General features: G+C 37.9%; 1 protein-coding gene across 5 annotated transcripts in view; it reads left to right on the top strand.

The window, feature by feature from the left end:
* The window catches only part of DSCAM (DS cell adhesion molecule), a 939,729-nt gene that overhangs the window by 593,835 nt on the left and 328,510 nt on the right, over positions 1-17,384 (top strand). For all 5 annotated transcript variants that reach the window (XM_054675091.2, XM_054675090.2, XM_016938555.4 and 2 more), the window contains 3 exons: positions 2,058-2,336; positions 8,360-8,635; positions 17,045-17,341. In XM_054675091.2, the coding sequence (XP_054531066.1) occupies positions 2,058-2,336; positions 8,360-8,635; positions 17,045-17,341 (852 nt within the window). The remainder of the gene's footprint in view (positions 1-2,057; positions 2,337-8,359; positions 8,636-17,044; positions 17,342-17,384) is intronic.

Genomic DNA, 17,384 nt, shown 5'->3' with positions numbered 1-17,384 from the left:
AATTACAAAGTTCCAGATAGCTCTCGTTTGATAGGACAGTGAATATCCATTCCTGGGCCATCAGATTTATTGCAGGTAGATCAAAAGAGTCACGACATTTTTCTTACTGAGGCAAAGACAAGAAAATTTCAGGTGGCAGGAGTCTATAAAGTTTCTGTAATATCCATGTGGAACGCAAGGGTATTGTTTCATGCAAGTTCTAAACAGGTTGAATTAGCAGGGTGAGAACACTGAGTTTTACGTTTAGCATCCAATCAGGTGCTGTATTTTATATTCTTCATAGTCATGCAAAGATTATGACCTTGGGAACATCACTGCATTCAAACAAACTTGAAGGACATTGAGCTGCGTGGTTTCCACAGACCCAGTTCTTGAGAATATTTTATCAATTTCCTCACCTGGTTCAAGATGATGTCACAGAACAGGCAAATTATACAAGGCCCTGTCATAAGTGATCATTTGCAAGCTGCTTCTTTTTAATCCACTGTCTTGCTACGCCACATGCTGTCGATAGTGCTCATTCACCTTATCTCAAATACCATCTTCTCAGAGAGTCTGTCCCTGAGGACCATATCTTAAGTCCTCCTGGCTGCCTCCACACCCATAACACGTGGACTTCACTCTCTGTTATGCCCTCTTTTTCTTTCTTTAACTACACTTATTGCAAACTAAATTATCTTTATTTGCTTGCTAATGTGTTGCTTGCTCCCCAACACCACCCGCCCAACAGAACATGAGCTCCAGGAAGACACCTGTCTCATCAACCACTCTCCCTTTAGTCCCTAACTCTGTGCTGGTCTATACTGGGGGATCAAAACATATTTGTGAAATGAATAAATGTTTTAAAATTCAAAAGCTATGTGTAAAACTCTTTTGTGCAATAAATTTTACAAAAGTTAAACAGCTATTTCTGCTTATGTTGCTCTTTTTTTTTTTTTTTTTTGTTTTGAGACAGAGTCTCTCTCTTTCACCCAGGCCGGACTGCAGTGGCGCTATCTCGGCTCACTGCAAGCTCCACCTCCCAGGTTCATGCCATTCTCCTGCTTCAGCCTCCCGAGTACCTGGGACTACAGGCACCCGCCACCATACCCAGCTAATTTTTTGTATTTTTAGTAGAGATGGGGTTTCACCGTGTTAGCCGGGATGGTCTCGATCTCCTAACCTCGTGATCTGCCCGCCTTGGCCTCCCAAAGTGCTGGGATTACAGGCGTGAGCCACTGTGCCCGGCCTAGTGTTGCTCTTTTTTTCTGTTTAAATTTATTTAGGCTGGGTGTGGTGGTGCATGCCTGTAATCCCAGCATGTTGGGAGGCCCAGGCAGGAGGATCACTTGAGCCCAGGAGTTTGAGACTGTGGTGAGCAATCATTGCACCACTGCACTCCAGCCTGAGCTACAGAGTGAGCCACTAACTTAAAAAAATATTTATTTTATTAATTTTATGATATTTTATTGATGCATAATAGATATACATAGTTTGGGGTACATGTGATAATTTAATGTATTCATATAATTTGTTAATATCAAATCAGTGTACTTGGGATATCCATCACATTATATGTTTGGCTTTTCTTTAAGCTATAATTATTTCAATTCTTCTGTTTTAGCTATTTTGAAATATACAATAGATAATTGCAAACCATAGTCATTCCACTGATCTATCTACCACTAGGTCTTATTTCTTATCTCAAATTGCATATTTGTACCCATTAAGGATCTTTTTAAGAGAATTCTGACATTCCCAGTTATGAAAAGACAATCTGATTCTTGGCCTGAGCTGACAGGTCTTGTTGAAGCCTGCTCATTCTGGATCTTTTATTCATTTACTGAGGAATGACCAACAGAAGCTCTGACCAGTGTTCAACCTTTTGTAAATTCTGAGCAGGAAATAAATTGTATGAATAGGGCACTTCTTTTTCTGTTCACTTATAAAATCTTAAAGATCTGTATCAATAGTTGGTATGATGCACCATATTTAAATTATACCTGAAGTCCTACAATTCTAAATGACCACTTCAACTCCTCATTCACTGCCTCTAAGAGTTTTTATTTCTTCTACAGACCCAGCGAACTCAGCCCCATCCATACTGGATGGGTTTGACCATCGCAAAGCCATGGCTGGGCAGCGTGTGGAGCTGCCTTGCAAAGCTCTCGGGCACCCTGAGCCAGATTACCGCTGGCTGAAGGACAACATGCCCCTGGAACTTTCAGGGAGGTTCCAGAAGACCGTGACGGGGCTGCTCATTGAGAACATTCGCCCCTCGGACTCAGGCAGCTATGTTTGTGAAGTGTCCAACAGATACGGAACTGCTAAGGTGATAGGCCGCCTGTACGTGAAACGTAAGTTGGACGGTAACTTGCAAAGGTGGTGTTGGCTTCCATTGATGGAGCTCCTGTTATAAGCAAATCTCCATGTTTTCTCTGTAGTTTTCCATTAACTCCCAAAACAGTCCAGCTGAGATCAACAGAAACCTCATTTTACAGATGTGAAAATTAATGCTCAGATGAATTCCCCAAGGTTACACAACTGGAGAGTCTTGGGTGTCAGATTTGATTTGAAGTCTGTCTGATCCCCAAACCTCTGTGATTTCCATTAGGCCACAGACTATTACATTTCCAAGATATGATTTCAAGATAACACTTCCTAGCTGATGAATTCACAACAGCCGGTCTCTCTAAAAATGAACAGAGAGAGAGGGTAGGATTGTTCTTTCAGCACAAGTGATGGTAGCCAATCAAAGCAGTTGTCCTTTGTCTGTTTCCAGACCATTTCTGCATTAAATTTCTAAATGAGGCTATTATCAGCCAAAGTACGGGGCTCAAACATACCCAAATATTAGACTTGTGCCTAGTATTATAGATCATCTACTCCAAATATAATGGATATATTTGATCTTCTATTGATTGCCTTGGCTGCATTGAGGAATGTGTTCAGAAGGATACTGGAGGCAGATTTGGAGGAAGGAGGGATGCGATCACAGGGTCACAATCTAATCTACTCAACCACCCTCAATTTTGCTCATGCAGAAAGCAAATTAAAGTGAATTACCCAAGATCACATGGCCAGAAAAGGGAGGCAGAGCGTTGGTCAGAGAGGAGGTCTTAGTTGCCAATATAATGCTCCTTTTTTGAAAATATATTTTTATTTGATGAACTAAATTGAACAAATTTAACCACAAGAATCTCACAGTGACAATAGAAGTGTTTTCTTACTTCCCCCTCCCCGCCCAGCCCTAACCCTGTTTATGGAACTTTCTCTTCAGTGTCAACCTGAGTGTAGACTGCCTTAGCACACCACCAGCCTAAGAGAATGTATTTATATTAAATATCCAAATGACTCTCTATCTGGAACAGGCTGTCCAGCCTGAATCCTGCAAATATTTGAACAAGTTTAGTCTGGGATTAGAAAGAAATGGATGATAAAATCCACAGTCACACTTCTATAGCTGAAGAATCATGTGGATAAAATAATGCAGCATTGGACAGCCAGTAAGAATTATTCCCACAGGCTCAAAGTCTCTTCTGTGTTTAAAGACCTCTCCTAGCTCCCTGTTCTCCATTGAATAAAGTTTATATCTTAGGATAGTACTGAAGGCATCTCAAGCAAATCCGTCTGGTTGTATTTCCCATTGTTTTGCATTAAAACCCACTTATGACTAGTGTTCCATTATTGGAACACTAAGCATGTGGGAGTTATTTACGTCCTCCTGTGCAAGGTCATCACCAAGGTCTGATTGCAAAAATTCAAAAAAAATTGTAACCTCAGGCATAAATGGGTTAATAAAAACCTATTCCTGCTAAATCTAACTTCTTCCTAATCCCTGCACAAACCCATTCCTTTCCTGATTGCAAGTCACATTACTTATGTTGCTTCCTCCACATGGAAGATTATTTCCTAATACTTGGTTATCTAACACTTCCCAACTCTCTTAGCCTCCATCCACAAAGATGTGTTGTTCCCCATTCTCCTGTCTCCTTCTCAACTCAGAGTATGTTACTGCTCTCTCTCTAAAGGCATTTATCACTACCTATATTTTAAAAGCCTTTATTCTTAATGTGCTTATTTTTATCGTTGTTCCCTTCCTCCACATCCAGGTGATTCTCCAATGCTTCTGGAATATTCTCTGCCTCCCTTCTGAATGCTTCTTCTAACTGCAGAAGAAAACAGCTTCTTCGTTCCTATCTCTCTTCTCTATTGGAAGGCATTCTCTTGGGCTCCAAATTCAGAACTGTCTTCTTGTCAAGTTCTTCCCTTTTCCTTAGGCTCTGTTTCATTTGTAGAGCTTCGAATTCCTTGCCCCTGAAAATAAGCTCTGAATCTGTACTTACAGCCTTGGCGTCCTTCCTGAATGTCAGACAAGTGTGTCAACCAGCTTTCTTTCAGAAATTTAGTTGGCACTTCAAAACAACAGGGTCGGATACCAAACTGAACTCTCCACCACCTCTTCCTTCCAAATGGCTCTTGTTATTATTATCAACATCTTCCTCCTTCTCATCCCTCAGATGCAAACATGAAATGTTGGGTGCTCTTTAAGCCTTTCCTGTCTACATCCTGCCAAGTCCTGCCATGTCCTGCCAAGTCATACAAACTGAATCTCACAGTTACTCAGCTCTGTTCTCAACCTCTGTCCTGTCCTAGATTGGATCTTAATTGTACCTACACTAGACCTGTGTAATGTCTTCAATGACCGGTTTTCCTCACCCTAGTTTGTCAAGAGACCTATGACCTAGTGATTCTATTGAAAGTATGTTTGAGCTGGATGTGATGGCTTGTGTCTGTAGTCCCAGCTACCCAGGAGGCTGAGGCAGAAAGGGAGAGGAGTTTCAGGCTACAGAAACTCCTCTGTATGATTGTGCCACTGCACTCCAGCCTAGGTGACAGAGCAAGGCCCCATTTCTAAAAAATAAAAAAAAAAAAAGTATGACTTATTTGCTAAACATTTTTGAATGCCTTCTTTAGTTATCTTTGTTTAATTCCAAAATCTCAGGGACTCTCTGTTGCATCCAAAATGAATCAGAAACTCTCAGACATGCCCCTGCTCCCTGCCTTAATTCATGTGGTTCCCAATCTCTGTGATTCCATCTTTCCATTCTGACTGATCTCAGTTCTATGCATCCTTGATATCTGTGGATTTCCTGCTCTTCCCATCCACCCTCCTCCACATGTGCTATGTCTCTAATGGCCCCTCCATCACTCTGGTTGGTTATTACAGCCATTTATTGCCTTTGTCTTATCAACCTAGAAGACTGAGCTCCTTGAAAACAAAGTGTGGTGAGATGAAAAGTTAGGAACAACTGGGGTAAAAAAAAGCGCTTTTTTCGCCCACTTTTTGATGGGGTTGTTTGTTTTTTTCCTTGTAAATTTGTTTAAGTTCCTTGTAGACTCTGGATATTAGACCTTAGTCAGATGGATAGATTGCAAAAATTTTCTCCCATTCTGTAGGTTGCCTGTTCACTCTGATAGTTTCTTCTGCTGAGTAAGTAGAAGCTTATTAGTTTAATTAGATCCCGTTTGTCAATTTTGGCTTTTGTTGCAATTGCTTTTGGTGTTTTAGTCATAAAGTCTTTGTCCATGCATATGTCCTGAATGGTATTGACTAGGTTTTCTTCTAGTGTTTCTATGGTTTTAGGTTTTACATTTAAGTCTTTAATCCATCTTGAGTTAATTTTCATATAAGGTGTAAACAAACTTGTAGGTTCATTGCATGTATCCCAGAACTTAAAGTGAAACAATAATAATAATAATAAAAGGAGAAGATTACCAGAATGGATTAAAAAGCAAATCTTAGCCATCTGCCATCTACAAGAGATGTTTGTTAATTTAAAAGATATATTTATATGTCTTCTGGCCTCCATTTGCTTCTGCTAAACAATCAGAGGTCATTCAGATCTTTGTTTCTCTGTATGTCATTTGCCATTTTTGCTGTCTGCTTTAAAGAATTTCTCTTTATTTTTCATTTTCCATAATTTGTAATATGACTAGACAGGATTTTCATCAGATTTTCCCTGCTCAGCACTTTCTGACCTTTAAAAATCTGTAACTGTAGGTCTTTCACCAAAAATTTTTTTTTGTTTTGTTTTGATTGGCCATTTACCTGTTGATTGGATTTGGCTGAGTTATTTAAGCTCTCTGAATAACCATTTTCTGTTTTGTAAAATGGAGATAACACAAAAATTACAGGATTAGGAGAAGACTGACTTAAATGATGTATGAAAGATAGTCGATAATTTTATAGCACAAGCTAGTTGCACCACAAATATTATTCCATTTTTCTTGCCTGTGAGTTTAACCTCATCCTTGGCATATGACAGATGCTCAGTAAATGTTTTCTACATTGGATTAAGGTTGTTGAATTGAAAACATAGCAAGGCGAGGATGAGAGTTTCATCCCTGTCTAAATCACTCAGACTCATTTTAAAGAAAAACTCTGTTTCGTGGTCACAAATTCTAATACCAACCTGTTTTTGTTTTTTTTTTCCTCACAATTGTGTGTTATTGGCCCTGGGTAAACCACATATGGCATACATGTGTGAGAATGGCCCAGGGAAAACCCACCAGTGCCACCTTGGGACAAGGCAAATTAGGATTTATATGATCAATAATTAGGTCACTATTGGTAGCCAGCACGTTGCATTTATTTTTATTTTTATTTTTATTTTTTTTTTTTGAGATGGAGTCTCACTCTGTCCCCCAAGCTAGAGTGCAGTGGCGCCATCTCAGCTCACTGCAAGCTCCTCTTCCCAGGTTCACACCATTCTCCTCCCTCAGCCTCCCAAGTACGTGGGACTACAGGAGCCCACCACCACGCCCGGCTAATTGTATTTTTAGTAGAGATGGGGTTTCACTGTGTTAGCCAGGATGGTCTCCATCTCCTGACCTCGTGATCCTCCCGCTTTGGCCTCACAAAGTGCTGGGATTACAGGTGTGAGCCACCATGCCTGGCCTGTATTTCTTAGTGGATTTATATCAACATCCTCACAGAGACTCCTGAGAAGGCAGTTTGACCAACATTATTGCATTTGTTGCAAAGAGAAATAAAGCCAGAAATAAAAAATAGTGAAGAGGATGTTCCCAAACAAAATGTTCCTCTGTGAAATAATGTGGCTGATACGAACTGCGTGGAGTATGATTGCAAAAATGTGGCTGATAGGAACTGTGTGGAGTATGATTGCAATAATGTGGCTGATAGGAGCTGTGTGGGGTATGATTGCAATAATGTGGCTGATAAGAACTGCTTGGAGTATGATTGCAATACTGTGACTGATAGGAACTATATGGGGTATGATTGCAATAATGTGGCTGATAGGAACTGTATGGGATATGATTGCAATAATGTGGCTGATAGGAACTGTATGGGGTATGATTGCAATAATGTGGCTGATAGGAACTGTGTAGGGGATGATTGCAATAATGTGGCTGATAGGAACTGTATGGGATATGATTGCAATAATGTGGCTGATAGGAACTGTATGGGGTATGATTGCAATAATGTGGCTGATAGGAACTATATGGGGTATGATTGCAATAATGTGGCTGATAGGAACTGTATGAGGTATGATTGCAATAATGTGGCTGATAGGAACTGTGTAGGGGATGATTGCAATAATGTGGCTGATAGGAACTGTATGGGGTATGATTGCAATAATGTGGCTGATAGGAACTGTATGGGGTATGATTGCAATAATGTGGCTGATAGGAACTCTCTGGGGTATGATTGCAATAATGTGGCTGATAGGAACTGTATAGGGTATGATTGCAATAATGTGGCTGATAGGAACTGTATGGGGTATGATTGCAATAATGTGGCTGATAGGAACTGTGTGGGATATGATTGCAATAATGTGGCTGATAGGAACTATATGGGGTATGATTGCAATAATGTGGCTGATAGGAACTCTCTGGGTATGATTGCAATAATGTGGTTGATACAAAATGTATGGGGTATGATTGCAATAACGTGGCTGATAGGAACCGTATGGGGTATGATGGCAATAATGTAGCTGATAGAAACTGCGTGGGGTACAATTACAATAATGTGGCTGATACAAACTGTGTGGGGTATGATTGCAATAATGTGGCTGATAGGGACTGTGTGGGGTATGATTGCAATAATGTGACTGATAGTAACTGTGGGGTGTGATTGGTATGATTGCAATAATGTGTCTGATAGGAACTGTGTAGGGTACGATTGCAATAATGTGGCTGATAGGAACTGTGTGGAGTATGATTGCAATAATGTGGCTTATGGGAACTGTGTGGAGTATGATTGTATGATGCACTTGCTTTGTTGAAAGTCCAGCCTGTTGTCGAAATGCTGTCTAGTGATGTTTTTACCTTTTTTCTCTCTCACTAAAACCTCCAGAGCCACTGAAAGCCACCATCAGTCCCAGGAAGGTTAAAAGCAGCGTGGGTAGCCAAGTTTCCTTGTCCTGCAGCGTGACAGGAACTGAGGACCAGGAACTCTCCTGGTACCGCAATGGTGAAATCCTCAACCCTGGAAAAAATGTGAGGATCACAGGGATCAACCATGAAAACCTTATAATGGATCACATGGTCAAAAGTGACGGGGGCGCATACCAGTGCTTTGTGCGCAAGGACAAGCTGTCTGCTCAAGACTATGTGCAGGTGGTCCTTGAAGGTCAGTGGGCCTCGTTTCAGGGTATGGCTGAAAAAGAACCCAAACCCAGAGCACTAAGAAAAGAAGAAGACAGGGCGAAGCAGTGCTGATCGCTCAGTTCTAGGCTCTCTGTCTGTCTCACCAGCTAGTAATCTACCCTAATTTTTCAAGCTAAATCAGGCAAATGGGAGAGAAAGTTCTGACGAAAATAAAATTGTTTCATATTAGAAGTAATGTAAAGTAACATAAATGTTGCCCACTTGTGCATTAGAAGTTATTTGCCAAGATTTAAATATTAGAAGAAACTTGACACTTAACAGTTTTGTTGATCATTCATCTCTAGACCAGGGTCTTTCAAGAATGCCTTGCTTGGGGAATTTTTTTTTTTTTTTTTTGAGATGGAGTTTCACACTTGCCGCCCAGGCTGGAGTGCAGTGGTGCAATCTCAGCTCATCACAACCTCTGCCTCCCGGGTTCAAGCGATTCTCCTGCCTCAGCCTCCCCAGTAGCTGGGATTAGAGGCATGCACCACCACACCTGGCTAATTTTGTATTTTTAGTAGAGATGGGGTTTCTCCATGTTGGTCAGGCTGGTCTCCAATTTCTGACCAGGTGATCTGCCCTCCTCGGCCCCCCCAAAGCGCTGGGATTACAGGCATCTTGGGAAACTTTTTTATGTGTTATAGGATCTTTAGCAGCATCTCTGGCCCCTTTCCACTAGATGTATGCTAGGAGCACCTTCCTCCAAGTTGTTACAACCAAAAATGTCTCCAGACATTGCCAGGTGTTTGCTGGGTGGGGTGGGGGCAATAGCCTCCAGTGGAGAAGTACAACTTCAGATTGAAAATGCAGAGCAAAATATCAATACAGTGGTTGGTAGAATGAAAATATGGCATCTGTTTGGTGCAGTTGTCCCTAGTTCCATCCAAATGTTCTCAGATTTAAGTAAATGAAATTTGTGAGGAATTATTTTGTGGTATAATAACAGGTTTTGGATATGTGATACGGTTTGCTTTTTTTAACTGGTTACTGCATACTAAATCTTAAAGCTTATCAGTCAGCCAGCGAAAGAAGCTATCACAGGCAACATATATTTATCACTACCTGATTGAACTAGCTTCTATCTATGTATTTGTGTGTCTTGTTGGAAATTATGTCCATATATAATTTAAAATTCATCTGATATCAATTGATTAAAATAATAAAATGATTTTGATATAGCCTAAAGGGAGTACAAATAAAACACACTAATATATGAAAGTAAGTTTAAATATATCTTGATTATAAGACCATATTTCTGTCATTCTTTTTTTAACCTTAGCTAGTTTTTTAAGAAGTAGCAGGTTTAGCAATGAGATTCCTATTTTGATTCAATCGTTTCATTGCAGACAGTGAGATATTTAAAGCAGAGGTGAAATTAGCTGAAGGCATGGTATTCATATTAAATGCCTGACACTGTGTTCCGTATAATAATTAAGTGCAGAAAGTAATCAGTTTGTGCAGAACCAGTTTGCTAATGATGATGCACTCTAGTCCTTACATAGTCACTATTTTTAGATTCTTTGTAGAAAAAGGAGAAATTACCTGTCTAGGCCCAGTTACCTCGGCAACCATTTGGTGCAACTAAGAAAACCTAAAGACCATATTGATGATCCATAATGATGTCAGAAGAGTTCAGGTTATCAGAGTGACAGCAAGAAAGATTTCAAAGACACTCAGGTCTCCCTGGGAAAATAATGTCTGCTTTCATCTCCAAAAGAGCCTGTCACTTGAACTAAAAAGGGGGCCGAGGCGCACTGCCAGCACACTCGCAGATTTATTTGTCGCATGTCAGCTTCCATTCAGGACAAGAAGCTTCACTGTATTTTTTTTCTCTTCTGAGAGATGACAGTGCTAATGTAGCAAAGAAAGCAGAAATGGAATTACAAATACATATCTAGTGCCTGCTTTAAAAGAGTGTCTGGCTAATTTCCTCTGGAAAACAAAAACACTCCCATTATTCTCACTGAAATAGCAATGGATTAAAGTAAAATTATAAAAATTTGCAATACTGTGAACTAGGACTGAGGATAGATACAATGGAGAATCTGAGAATATTTCCTATTAGGCTATAAAATGGAATTTAATAATTATAAGTTCAGGATAAAACCACAATACCTGAAAAATGGAATGATTTTAAAAAAGAATAATAAAAGTTTCCAGTTCTGGGAATGGTAAAATAGCATATATCAGACTAACTCCCAAGATGATAAAAACAAGAAACTTTGGGAAAAGCAAAAGTATATATAGACATTTGAGAGACACCAAAATCAAATTGGGGAGTGTCCTCTTCCACTGAGGACACATCTGAACTCCAAAAATGGGGAGTGAGAATGCAAATGTGCAATAAAAATAATGAGACATACAAAAAACAGGACTCTGCACCCAAAGGACAAAAGACAAAGCAAACGATAGAAACAAGTCATGAGAGGACCCAGATGTTAGAACTGGCAGACAAGGACTTTACAGATGCTATTTAAAATATATTCAATAACTTACAGGAAAATATGGACTGAAAGAGTGAACGTATGGGAAAGACCAACAGAGAAATTGAAACTGTAGAAAAGAATCCATAGAAATGAAAAAAAATCACCATATTTGCTTTAATACAAGATTAGAGAAGGAAGAAGAAAGTATCAGTGAACTTGAAAATTATTCCATCTGAAGCATGGAGAGAAAGAAGACTGCAAAGAAAATGATTAGAGCTTCAGTGACAAGTAGGACATCATCAGATAACGTGACACACACATATGACTAGAGGCCCAGAAAAATAGGAGATACGGAATGCAGAAGAAAAAAGTATTCAGAGATAATGACCTTAGTTTTATCAACTTTGGTATAAAAGTAAGGTTGCAGATCTAAGAAACTCAGCAAACTCCAAAAATAAACACAAAGAAAATTCTGTGTCAGTACGTCAGAGTTAAGCTGCTGAAAACCGAAGATAAAGAGAAAAACTTAAAAATCTGAGGGAGGAAAAATATTACATAAAGAGGACATCAATAACAAATGGTAGATGATTCATCGGATATTTTGGAGGACAGGAGACAATGGAGCAACATCTTTAAAATGTTGAAAAGAAAATGAAAAACAAAGACACAAGCCCTGCCAACGCAGACTTCTGTAGCAAAAAACCCAACAACAACAGGCTTTAAAAATTAAGGCAAAATAAAGATATTTTCAGTAATGAAAAGGTGAAAGAATATGATGTCAGCAGCCCTGCACATTAATAAATGATAAATGAAGTCATGCTGGATATAGAGAATGGACATTTATATCTACAGGATATAGATAACATGGAACAGAAATGGAACATAAAATGGAGACATATCTATAAGAACAAATACCATGAGAAATGGTAAATATATTAGTAAATATTTAGCAAAATTGTGTTTTCTTTTTTAATTTCTTTAAACAATTGATGATTATAACATTATAAAATTACCACAGTTGGCCATGTGCTGTGGCTCACGCCTGTAATCCCAGCATTTTAGGAAGCCGAGACAGGCGGCTCACTCGAGGTCAGGAGTTTGAGACCAGCCTGGCCAACATGGCAAAATCCTGTCTCTGCTAAAAATACAAAAACTAGCCAGGTGTGGTGGCACGTGCCTGTAATCCCAACTACAGGCAGAGGCAGGAGAGCAGCTTGAACCCAGGAGGTGGAGGTTGCAGTGAGCCGAGATCCTGCTACTGCACTCCAGCCTGGGCGACAGAGTGAGACTCCATCTCTAAAAATAAAATAAAATTAAATTAAATTAAATTAAATTAAATTAAATTAAATTAAATTAAATTAAAATAAATAAAATATAAAATAAAAAATAAATAAAATAAATAAAATAAAATATAAAATAAAATAAAATAATAAAATAAAAAATAAAATAAATTAAAATGAAATAAAATAATAATAAATAAAATAAAGTAAAAATAACACTTTATTATAGAGTTAATATAATAGATGTAATAACACAAACGGCAGAATTATTTGTTGCAAGGTTCTTACATTTCACATAAAGTACTGCAATCTTAACTTTTAGTAGACATAATTTAAAACATATACACACACATCGATATACATATAGATGTGTGTGTGTGTGTCTGTGTGTAAATCAATTGGAGCTTATCTTATAATGCAAGATTGGAAGAACATTAAAAATCTAATCCGTGTAAGTCACTATATTAATAGAATAAGGGAGCAAATCCAATTGATTATCTCAATATATACAGAAAAAATCATTTGATGAAACTTGCATCCATTCAGCGTAAAGAATTTCTAGCAAACTAGAGACTCGAGAGAGCTTCCTTGACCTAATGAGTGGCATCCTGAACAATCTACAGCTAAAATCATACTTCCTGGTTAAACAGTAAATGTTTTTCTTTTAAGATTGAGACCAAATCAAGGATGCCCACATCCACCACTTCCATTCAACATTATACTAGCAGCCCTAGTTAGGCTTGAGTAGAAATAAAATGGATGGAGTTTGGAAAGGAAAAATTTCAGCTGTCTTAATTACAGGCATTGTTGTTTACAAAGAATATGCCAAGAAAACAATAAAGCAATTTCTAAAAGAGAGTTTAAAAAGTCATTGGATATAAGAATGATATACAAAATGCAATTTTATTTCTATATACTCAGAACAAACAATTGTAAACTAATATTTTGAAACTTTACAATAACATAAAACATAAGATAGGAATATATTTTAAACAAATGTGAAAGATTTCAACATACAAAAATACAAAACTCTGCTAATATAAAATTTGAAATAACCTAAAAAATTGAAAAGATATACCATATTCAAGGATTAGAAAACTAAATATTCTTAAGTTAACAATTCTCTCTAAAATGATTAATGTGATTTCAAGCAAAACTGGGGCATGGTGGCTTGTGCCTGTAATCCTAGCACTTTGGGAGGCTGAGGCCTTTAGCCCAGGAGTTTGAGGCCAGCCTGGGAAACATGGCAAAACTTCGTCTTTACAAAAAAAAAAAAAAAAAAAAGGCATAGTGGTGTGCACCTGCAGTCCCAGCTACTTGGGAGATCGTGCCACACCAAGGACAACAGAGAGAGAGAGACACTGTCTCAAAAAAAAAAAAAATTATATGTATATATATATACACACACACACACACACACACACACACATACACATACTATATGTACCTTTTCAACAAATTAACACTGAAACAACTCAATAAATGTATGGCAAAAAAATGAGTATTAATCCCTATATCACACTTCATATCCACACAAAATTAAGTTGCTATCCGTATAGGATTGAATATAAAGTATAAAGCAACACAGTCTCCAAAAGAAAACAGAATAATTCTTCATGATTTGCGAATAGGTGACGATTTCGTAGGACACAGAAAGCATTAAATGTCAACACAAATACATTATTAAGAAAAGAAAAAGGCAACCACAGACTGGGATAAAATATTTTATACACACACAAATATATGTGTCATATATATGTTGACAGATATTATATATAATCTCTATAGGAATCTGACAAATGTATCAGATCATTATAAGATATCTGACATAGATACTATATATATATTTCCTTGTATTTCAAATACATAAAGATTTAAATTTGTTGTATTCCACAACAAATCAAAAACAAAAAGGCAAACAGTCTAATATAACAATGGCCAAAGATTTGAGCAGACACCCACTAAAGGAAACACACGGATGGCCAATAGGCACTTAAAACACATGCCTTCCATGGTATTTCTGGGAAAAATATACAACCTGCGTTTAGTCATGAGGAAATATGAGACAAACCCAATTTCAGCAACTGACTACAAAATTACTCTTCAAAAATGTAAAAGTCAAGAAACAGAAAAGAGGCTGAAGAATGTTCCAGATGAAAAGAGGCTGAAATGACATGAAACATAAATAATGGGTGATACGGACTGCGCTGGAAAAAAACAGTGACGAGGGATATTAGCGGTCAATCGACAGAATTTTGCTGTAGACAGTGAGTTAGATAATAGTACTGTTCCAAAGTTACATTTTCTAATTATATTCTAAGTGTATTCTGATTATGATGAAATATATGCACATATAAAGCGTGCATACTCTATTTTTATGTTTCTTCTAAGCTCAAGCACAGGCAAAACCAGCACATCCTAAGAGGAATCAGAGCAGTGATCTCTGTTGGATGTGGATTTATTGAAAGGAGCACTTAAGGAATTTTGGTAATGGAAATGTTTTATATCTTGATCGTTTTGGTGGTTACTCTGGTGTGTATATATTTAGCAAAACTAAGCTGTACACTTAAGATCTGTATATTTCACTGTATGTAAAATTTACCTACAAAAAGAGAAGTATAACTGAAGAACACTTTTCTAAACATTTGAGTTTTCAGAGCTTAGTGTAAAAACCAGTGAAAAGAAATCTACAGCTAAACACATTTTACAAAAACCATGGAATTATAAAGGACACGTGAAATAACTCCAGTACTCCTAAGCATTAATGACTGATCATGGACAATGAATAGCAATCATGATGACATCTAACTTCTCTGTAAAATTAAACACAGGATGTGATGAGGCAACGTCTGCAGTGCGTTAAAGACAAAAGCATCAATTTTTCATTTTAATATTTTAAAGTTGTCTTTTTCATCTCTGATAGTAACAGACAAAATGCTTACAACCCAAGGACACTGCAATATGCTACTTATGAGCATAGCCTGGAGGAAACAAACTCCAGGGACTTCTCCAGCCACCTGAAACATGAGCTGGAATGAAGAAGTGAGATTCAGGAATTTGGGAAGGAGTAGCGGGTGGAGGGAAGAGCTGCAGCACAGCCCCATCACCATGAAGACCCTACATAACTGGCCTCCCTGGCCAAGAACTAGGCCCCAAGGTTCTGGGGGAATGAGTGGCACTTTCCTCAAAGGTGTCTGGTACTATTAACCATTAACTGTCACCTTTCCCTGATGGAATTGCAAGCTATCCTAAATTTTGCTTGCCTCCTTTCTTTTTGTTTATAATACTTTCCAATTTTCAACAAAAAAGATATTCAACAATGGAGATACATTACTTTTATAATAAAAATTAAAAACTAAAAAAAATCTACTCATTCTTATCTCTCATTATGGGACAACCCTTTAATTGAACACAAAAATTCTTTTAAAAAACAAAAAATGTCCCCTCCAGCAAGGTCTCTTACCAGACTCAGAAAACCTGTGGCATGTGATTGCAATTATGTCAAAATGACCCACTTATGCCTAGAAAAAATGTGTCACAGTGTTGATTTGTATGCCTGAGGCTGGCTGACCTATTGGTAACTTTTCTTCTGATTTTCATACATTTCCTTTAATATGCATGTATTTCTTTTTATAAATGGAAAAACATATATAAAAGAAACATGCATTTGTAACTATTACTATATAATAAGGGAAAAAACCATATGGATGATAGAAAAATAATGGAATATGAAAATTTGATCTATGTAAACATACTGAAAATTTCTATGGAGACTTCTCTAAGATTAAGATCCTAGTTTGCCTGCGATAGTTCTGGGTCATGCCTGTTCTCTTGGCATAATTATTAGTCATTTCTGTTTCAGCCTCAAAAGTGTCCCAGGTTGGATGTTAAATTATATGGCCAGCCTACTTAAGATACTATTAGAGAGATTTAAAACATGCTTAAGTACCCTACTTAAGATATCTTTAGAGGTTTTTAATACACGGCATTTAATACAAACTTTATTTAGCTTCTACCCATTCTCAGAGACTTCATGGAAGTTTGCATGCAATTACTATTTGTAATTAAAGTTATTAAAAGAGGATTTCTTATGAGAAAATGATGCAGATGAGGTCATCAATCTCTCAGTAGTTTCCTTTATTCCTGTAAACAATTCCCTAGTGAGAAAACCCCAAATAACTTGAGGAAGTATTAGGTTGGTGCAAAAGTAATTGCTGTTTTTGCCATTACTTTTTGCAATCACTTTTGCACCAACCTAACAGATAAAGTGTTTGTGGGAGTGAGCGGGTGTGGATTTTCCCTCTGTTTATAACTTTGTGTGAGGAAACGTCAGTTTTAAATTAAAGACTTCTTAGGAGCTCTCATTGTTTAACCTGAACATCTGAGTTGTATTACCATTCCTCTTAAGTCAATCAGGAAATATAGTTGATGAAACAACTATATAGTCTGATTAACTATAGTCAATCAGAAACAGTTGATGAAAGCTTGCTAACGCTGTGCTTACCTGTTTTGAAAACAGTGAGCTCTTGTTCTGATTAACGTTTTGCTTTATCAATAAAACCAGACCTTTTTGGTAATGTTTAACAACTACGACATCTACCTCCTAGACATTAAAGACATATACTTGGAAGTTGTTTAATTATTTGTATGTGCCACTTTCTCCCATAATTTGTTTTCCTGCAGATGGAACTCCCAAAATTATTTCTGCCTTTAGTGAAAAGGTGGTGAGTCCAGCAGAGCCGGTTTCTCTTATGTGCAACGTAAAGGGAACACCTTTGCCCACGATCACGTGGACCCTGGACGACGACCCGATTCTCAAGGGTGGCAGTCACCGCATCAGCCAGATGATCACGTCGGAGGGGAACGTGGTCAGCTACCTGAACATCTCCAGCTCCCAGGTCCGGGACGGGGGAGTCTACCGCTGCACTGCCAACAACTCGGCGGGAGTCGTCCTGTACCAGGCTCGAATAAACGTAAGAGGTGCTTGTCAAATCAGCTCCTCAAAAAAACACACATAACTCAT

This window comes from Pan troglodytes, chromosome 22 (genome assembly GCF_028858775.2).
Source record: "Pan troglodytes isolate AG18354 chromosome 22, NHGRI_mPanTro3-v2.0_pri, whole genome shotgun sequence".
NCBI lineage: Eukaryota > Metazoa > Chordata > Mammalia > Primates > Hominidae > Pan > Pan troglodytes.
This window is presented reverse-complemented; position numbering and strand designations above follow the sequence as displayed.